This window comes from Pundamilia nyererei, unplaced genomic scaffold, assembly GCF_000239375.1.
Source record: "Pundamilia nyererei isolate P.nyererei 1_Seehausen unplaced genomic scaffold, PunNye1.0 scaffold00384, whole genome shotgun sequence".
Classification (NCBI taxonomy): domain Eukaryota; kingdom Metazoa; phylum Chordata; class Actinopteri; order Cichliformes; family Cichlidae; genus Pundamilia; species Pundamilia nyererei.
Genome location: NW_005187785.1, coordinates 42,890 through 51,366, shown reverse-complemented (window position 1 = coordinate 51,366; position 8,477 = coordinate 42,890). Strand labels below are relative to the sequence as shown.

The following is an 8,477-nucleotide window of genomic DNA, read 5'->3' as shown; positions in this document are numbered from 1 at the left end:
TGTTGGAGGTTTCTTCCTGTTAAAAGGGAGTTTTTCCTTCCCACTGTCGCCAAAGTGCTGCTCATAGGGGGTCATGTGATTGTTGGGTTTTTCTCTGTCTGTATTATTGTAGGGTCGACCTTAGTGCCTTGACTGCTGTCATGATTTGGCGCTGTGTAAATAAAATTGATTTGAATTGGATATACATATATAGTCTAGGGAAAAACTGACATGCCAGTTTCATTGATTCAAAGACATTCAACTGCTATATTTAGTTTGAAAAAAAGACATAAACAAATCAAAGAATTAATACAGGTTTATTCTGAAAAACATCCAACATTTTAAATTGAGTATCTCATATTTTCTTTGGGAGGACAAGCTCAACCCTAAAAGAGAGGGAAACATAGACCACAAGCAGGCAGGAGAAACTGAAAGTATGCCCAAGCTGTTAAATATCACAGAGCTGTTGTAAGTATAAATAAGTTAAACACTTAAGAACATAAACAGTTTAGGTAAAAAAAAAAAAGAAGAAGAAGAAAAAATGTTTTATGGTTTGCCTTAATGCCTGCATTAAGAAAACTGAGGGATGGACTCCACCTGAGGCGTGCTTATAATTTGATGAGGGCTGCATGTTCACTAAATACAACCTAAATCTTTGACTTGGTTATGAAGTTCCAGTCTTATCTGGCTAATTTTTCTTTACCTGAGGACGCTGTTAAAATCCATAGATATATAATTTCAGATTTGACCATGTGGAAGAAATCCCACATTTATCACAGAATGCTTTATCCAAATTTGGTACACATGCTATCAATTTACAAAAACACAACCTAGTTGAAAATGCCTCATACCATTCTGCTTTTAACACCTACTTCTTACCCCTTCATTGTGCTGTACCGGTTCATTAATGCTCAATTTCCACCAAAAAATGGTGAAAATGCCATTTTTACCATCGCTGACACTGAATGAAATCAAATTCCTTAATCCTGAAAATTTCAAGACTGGCTACAGCCCCATTAAAACCTCAGCTAGCATTGATGTAAAAGTATGAAAACTTCAAACCAGCATCACTTTAACCCCATCTTATGGTACAACCTGCTTTATATGCACATTCACTCTGTCCCTTCGTCCACTCACCCTATTCACAGTCTTCAGTGGCATCTGATTGCTATGTCTCAACTTTTCAACATAACACCGAGCTAAACCCAGACAACATAATCCACCACTTATCCCACTGAAGGTAACCTCAGACAGATCATATATTTTCCACGTTCTTGAACTTATCAAGCACTGAGTCACACGGCCAGCTGACTTTGGAGGGTATGAGGAGACTAAGGTAAGCATTTCTCTGTGCTCTCAATATTCTCCAATGGGGGAGAGAAGACAAAAAAACCTTAGGTTAACGTTATTAAATCCTTTCATGCATATCTGAAAACCAGAATGTATTATTTTGTTTTACCTGAAGCAAGAGGAAACAGAGGATGGACTCTCTGTGAAGTTTTGGTTAAAAATGAGTCCTTCATCATTTTAAGTTAAGGCATCATTTGGATCCCGAGGCCTTAACTTAAAAATAATGTACGACTTCCTCAAGTCTCTTTTCGTTGTTTGAGTTTAAAATTTTGTTCTTTTTATTTTCATTTAAACTATCATTTCTTAGCAACAACATTACTTCAAAACATCATGTAAAATGTTACAAACTCGTGGCTTTCAATGTACAAAAAGAAGAGTTTTCTAATTTTATGTCAATCTCGACACAACTGCTAACAATGAGAAGAAAGAAAGGCAGGAACAAAGAGTTTTCTTGGTTATAATAATTATAATGAAAACGTTGACTGTACTAACTTTAAAATACATTGGAAACTGAAATAAACTTTCAGCTGCAAAAAATAAAAAAAATATGTTGCCTGGTAACAGGACATAAGTTAATCCACAGTCAATGTATTTAACCCAGGAAGTGGATTTTAAAAAAAAAACTAAAATAAAATAACAACAAATGCAATAAAAATAATAACATTAATAAAAGAACATGTGGAAAATAAATCCATCAAAGTCCTCAAACATCCCAAATTTCTGGACACATTTTGTACTTTTAAACTCTAGAAAAGCACAGCAGCCGCTGCTGCTTCATAAGAAAGCTGAAAGCTGAACAAAAGCGAGTACATATACAGAAGTGAGAAGTAATATAAAAAGTAAACATCATGACTTTCACACAAACAAAAATGATAACAAAACAAACAAAAAACATACCATTTCATCACGCAGTAACAGGACACGGGATGCTAGACTGCATTTAGGTTTTATTGTCCTTTTCTGATAAGGAATATCGGGGTGACAGATCTGGATGGATGGGTTATATAACTGTTATGGATCAGACAGATGCTCACTGTCCGATGAAAACCACATATCTCCAATATATAGAATATATCTTTTATGAACCAGTAGAAGAAGAAAAAATCCCAGATTTCGGAGATACATCTGATTCATTAGACGGCGACCCCTTTTTTAAAAAATCGTTCATACAGGCAACATTTGGTTTGAAAATCTGAAAAGTCCTATGAGGACACAGATCCTTTGTGTCTTTCCGGGTGTGCTCCTGCTGCGGACCCCAGCAGGAGCACTATGATGACATGGTTTTGAATCACCCTATTATTCCAAATCGACGCACTGTAACGATTGCTCTGATGATAGACGGGCCACGTGGGGAACAACAACAAGCATAGGCAGGCCTGTGTTTGGTTTCATACATCTAAAGAAAGGCCAAGACTGATTGTATCCCAATCAATCAAACCCTTGGAAGACAAAAGACACACGGACTGACCAACCCTCTCCAGAAAAACACAATTTTCCCAGTTGCTTCCAGAGCCACTGATACTGTAGCATATTTGTTGTTGTCTTACCTTCAGATTGTTGCTACATTACCTGTTATTTCACCGTCACAGGTATCTTATGATAGTGATGTTTTCATAGATAATTACCATTACAGTACAGCAAATGCTGTTAAACCCTAGAGCCTGGTAAAATTATCTTAAAAAAAAAAAAAAAAGTAAATGCAAGTAAAGTTTCCCTCTTCTTTTATTCCCCCCTCCCCTCCGCCCCCCTTTCCAGCAAAGTGAACTTTGGTCTCAGAAAACAGCAGGCTTTAGGACGTGAGCTAGGTATAGTAGGGGTAAACAAGGGCATGCTAACAAATATTAAGTGTTACACAACACTGAACAATGCAGAAACCTTTTTTTAAAATTATTTAAATTTTTTCCAACACCTTTGATGCTGGTAAGCTGTGACCTCAGGCCACAACAAACTCTCTTTAACTGCTTCTTTCAGCTTCTGCCCTCCCTCCCCCGTAATGACATTAAAGCCCTCTGACAACCACTCTTGCTCTATTTTAACAGTAATAGTAATAGAAAATACATTTTGGTATGCAAAACTAGCCCTATCCATCGATTTTCTTTCAGACCTGGACAAAAAATATTAAAGCTTTTAAATCTGAATGACATCCGTGAAAGCCGTGTCACATCTACAATATCCTGTAACATTAACTGCTCGTGTTCAACATTTAAATATTCATATAACTACTTTTTGCCCAGGTCCTTTGTGTCCTCGGCCCTTTTTTCGAGGGTTTTTATTCACTTTCAATTCAATCAATTTTCATCTACATTCAAATATTGAAAACAACAAAACGAGTCGCATGTAGAAATGATCACGCGAAACCTTCATCGTTAGAAACAACTGATCTACAACTGCAGTTTCATTCAACTCTTTTTCAGTTGATTGCATTGAAAGTGAATGGACAGCCGGCACGGGTTCTCTACTCTTCCTCCTTGCATAACTTCCTCCTCCTCCTCAGCGCATCTTGTGTTCCATGTCAGCGTTGGCCATGTTTGAGCCAGGGCTGGGGTCCTGCTGTCGTCTGGACTGGTGAGAGAGAGGGATAAAAGGATGGAAGAGGGGGAAAGAGAAGAGCATGTTAAGACGACAGGAGGAAAGAGATGGCAAGGAAGGGATGAGAGAGAAAAAAGACAATAAATTGAGTACAGATTTTCACATGTTAACAAATGTAAAGATTTCTCCAGTCTGGGGCGAACTTCAAAATAATGCCAATGCCCACAGACTCCCAAAGTAAAACAGAAGTAAACATATTTACAGCCTTTCACTACGACCACTGTGAGAGCAAAGTTTTCTTTATAAATCTTCTTTAACACTTAAGTAAGGCTTAACGTTAGGAGTTCACCTTCATCGCTGCTAATTCCAGTCACAGAGACGTCTCAGTAAACATTTGTGTTGTTGGTGATTTATGCAATCATCTAATGCAGTGACATGCCAGAGGCTCCAATTAACTTATAATAGTGTTTTATGTAGCACTAATTACAAGGCATGTGTCTGCATACTGGACCCATACAGTCTATGATTGCAGCTCGCTAACATTATCTGATACTCAGCCGCTCTCATCCAAATATGGCCACCTCTGACCCGCCCCCAGCACCATGGCAACAGCAAACATGCCAAGCTTCACTTGAGGTAAGAATCTTTACACAGAGTCTGATTTTCATGTTGAAAAGACTCTACACACACACAGAATTACAAAAGAAAGTTGCAATACCCCAAACTGCCATTAGAGGTACTCAGAGAGCTTCATTACAGCACGACTGTGCTGCTGTTTATACACTTTACCGATGTTGATATTTTAGTTGAGGTAACTGGCAGACAGGCAGAGGCAGAGAGATAAACTGGCTGACGCAGACAAACACACTAACAAAGCAGATTATTGGGTCGAGAGACGAGGCCTTTAAAAATATGTGGGTTTAGTGTCCGCGTGTTTGTTGCGCCGTAGCATGGTTTCTTGGTGTAAAAACCAAAAAACCTGTGGTTGTAGGTTTACATTTAAGTGATAGCTGGGGGAGTTTAGCAGGGGTCAACTGAGAGCAAGAAGGGGGAGAGGTGAAGCAGAGAGCAGAGCAGACAGAAATGCAGACAGAGATAGTAAAGGGTTGCTTAGTTCAAGAGGAATGTAGTTTGTGTCATCTCAGTGACTCACGATAATAGCAGCACACACGCAGTCACATGCACACACACACACACACACACACACACACACACACACACACACTATGTCATGCTACCATTTTAACTCCTCTTAGCCAGACTGACTCCAGGCCCTGTCAGTCTCCTCTGGAAAGCTTTCTGTTGTTCTATCAACGCTGCAACCATCAAATATTAATGCGTGGCTCATTTAGACTGACTTGCATCAAAGCTGAGTTAATTGATCACACAGCACCATCTGTGCCATGTGCGTATGTACTCCCCAGAAAATGTCATATTGGATTATTCTGTCGCTTTTTTCAGAGCCAATCGGAGAAACCCAAAGAAAACTGGGATACTGAGGCAAAAGGTTTGGGTTGAACTCGATAGCTATTACAGATAAACCATCGTGACTATGACAGTCTCGTGTTTTAGATGCAAGATGATGTAAAACATTAAGAATAATAAGCACCTTTAACAACGGAGCACATACTGTAAGTATTTGTGTTTTGTGTTTACTTGGCCAGCTGTTTACTTACAGAGTTGTGATGCAACTTGCTTCCAGTACCTGCTTGTTGGTAGTTAAAAACCAGTTACAATCATAGTTACTGCTATGAAGCAAAGGTCATTTTCAGAAATGCTCTCACTGAATCTGCTCTGAGAAGAGCACCGGGTACGACGTGATGCTTGTTTACGTGTGTGTGTGTGATAAGGAAGAAGACTGCTAATTGTACTTTTGAAATGTGTTGTTTTGGTGCTCACATTATTTGGCTGAGGACATGTTGCTGCTCTGTGTTCTCAGTGGTCAAATTGAAAAATGAAAAACAAACAAACTGTTCCCTCTAACATTAACAGCACGTAGCAGTTAATTATGTGACTAAACACACCTTCGTTTATCCAAAATCTCAGGAAACAAGCAAGATTTTAATCAGACAGCGAGAGCTTGAGCGAGTGTTTGTCTCTGCAGAAGGGAGTGGTCCTCAGTAATCATAAGGCCAGAAGAGCTCTCTGTATTGATCCACGTAAAGATGCGAGCCTTCTGTACCACTATAGGCTGCTTAACCACAACTCAATAGTGTGTCAAGTGTGCACACGTGCGTGTTTGTGTGTGTGTGTCTTGATAAACTTGGAGCAAATGTGCTGTATCTGCGAGTTTGTGCACGTGTGCCTGTACAGTATTTGTGTGTGTGTGTGTAAGTCAAAGCAGGGGGTCTGATGGCAATCAATACTAATGATATATTAATGCTTTTAGTGGCAGCTCATCATTCACCACCAAATCTCTCTGCTCTTGGAGTGCACGTGTGACTGTGTGTGAATGCACTTGTCTAGCTATCCTAGTGGGGACCCGATTGAGTTTTAAACCGCTGACGTGAGGACATCGTAGCGAAGGGGACCCTCGGCCAGCCGTCACATTTTCACACGTCGGGTGTAGGTTTGCCTTAAAGTGAGAATAGAGGTTAGGCTTTCACTGAGGCCGGTGCAACAGATGTGCTCATGAGCAAATCGCATGTTTAGGTTTTGCTATCACTCACCCGGTACGTAAGGCTAAACAGGCCCACTGCATAAAGAGGCTTTTGGTTGGCTCGATTCACTCTGCTTTTGAAACTAAATTCTACTTGTTTGAACTGATCTGAAACAACAGCAGAATAACTGTCCCTCTTATCAGTAAACACAATCACAAACACACAACCACCTGGACTGACAGCATCAGCTAAGCGTGGGGTTTTTGGCAGCGTGTTTATATTTTGGAAAATCACATTTGTGCACGGAAGAAAACCGGATGTTTGTCAGTTCTGTGGCGCTCCTGCACTTGTCCCATTAGTCTGCTGTACATTAGCTCATTTTATCACATAATGTAACCAGACTGGGAGATGGATCAGCGTGCGTCAGGATTTCACAGGATCCCGATTCCCACTGTTCAATTAGAGTGTCCAGTACATCCAAAGTGTCAGAGCTCCGATCGATTCACTCAAACAGAAGTCAGCACTGAGTGTTTGGACGGCGCATGTGTAAAATAATATTATTTGTGCAGGAGCAGCAAAGGGCGAGCACTCACAGGGATAGCTAAACACACCACGTGTGTGTATGCATGCAGTATTAAAAATGCATCTATTGCTTATACATCCATCATTGTGACAGGCACCCTTTGACCTTGAGTAACTGGAATATCGCTGCGTTTGGATGAAAAATGTTGTGTCTGCCAAAATGACTGGTCTTTTATATTCAATCAGCATTCACAGGAGAAAAAAGACGTCAACGTTTTGCTGCTGATCTATTTGAAAACTTCTCAGCCCAAAGTTGGAGCAACATAATTTTCTTAACCTACTAATCGGCCTAATCTTCTTATCGTCATGTGTGTTTTCCAGTACAGGTGAAACAATCAAATTTCCCTCCCCTTTCTATTTTGAAAAAGAGGAAAGAAACGAGAATTTTGCCTCAGCTCATTTTTTTCTTTCTCTTCTGTCGGAGAGAAGAAGAAATTAACTTTGCCTTTGAAGCTCAGACAGGACACCGAGATAACTCGATCACCAGCTAGCGAGACACAGAGGGTTACAGAGAAAGAGAGACAGATGGAGAGGTGGAGTTCAGACCACAGAAATGCAGAGGCTGAATCTGTGCAGCTATTCAGCAACACTCGTCAGGCACACCCAGAGAAAACAACAAAAAGCTCATAGTGCGATCCGCTGTGGCTGCTGTTTCTAGCAACTCTACAAACTCTGATTCTTTTGGTATGAAACAAGAATTGAAATGTAAAATCATCTGTGGGGCCGTTGCTTTTAGACAGCCACGACTCTTCCTCAGGGTCAGTGCACATTTTTTCTTTGATATAAAATCACGTGAGCTATTATCATTTTATTATTGATTTATATTATTTTGATCTCCATATGTATGAAGCTAAGCTTTATACGTTATGATTCATATATACTGATAAGGATAGCAACAATGTGCTCATGTGCTCCGTCTCAAACATGCGTTTTAGTAACACGACCTTCACGTGCGGTTACTTTACTGTACAGTGGAACAGTTTCCATCCTCTGATTGCCGATGTGTCCAAAATCATTTTAAATATGGAAACAACACGTTTATACATTGTGTTAAAGAAGCTAGTGATGGTGCTTCTACTGATTTAGTGAGAGACACAAGGTTTCCTTTTTCTGCCGCAGCCTCGGGGAAGCCACATGAGCTCAGTCACATAAAAGGCAACCTGGATCAAATCTTTCTTTCTGTTTCACACGATGACATTCAGCCTCTCTTTTCTTTCATTTCTGCAGGACCATGTGCCACAAAGCTGTGCCTGAGCCGGCTGTGTGTCTCCTTTTGCAAACTAGCTATGAAACATCACATTGTGCTCACCGAGTCTCTCACACCATTCAAGCATTAAACAAACACAGTAAAATTATAGGAATAAAATTCATTGCAGAGCATGCACAGTCATGAACACACACACACACACACACACACACACGCACACACACACACAC

At 40.1% G+C, this 8,477-nt stretch overlaps 1 protein-coding gene across 4 annotated transcripts in view; it reads right to left on the bottom strand.

Moving 5' to 3' along the window:
- Window positions 1–295: 295 nt before the first annotated feature.
- Window positions 296–8,477, bottom strand: part of cbfb (core-binding factor subunit beta) — a 31,549-nt gene continuing 23,367 nt past the window's right edge. Inside the window, exon 6 of one of the 4 annotated variants that reach the window (XM_005752816.1) lies at window positions 296–3,891. In XM_005752816.1, the coding sequence (XP_005752873.1) occupies window positions 3,820–3,891 (72 nt within the window). In that variant the 3' untranslated portion in view covers window positions 296–3,819. The remainder of the gene's footprint in view (window positions 3,892–8,477) is intronic. The other 3 variants (XM_005752817.1, XM_005752819.1, XM_005752818.1) reach the window with 3 other exon arrangements.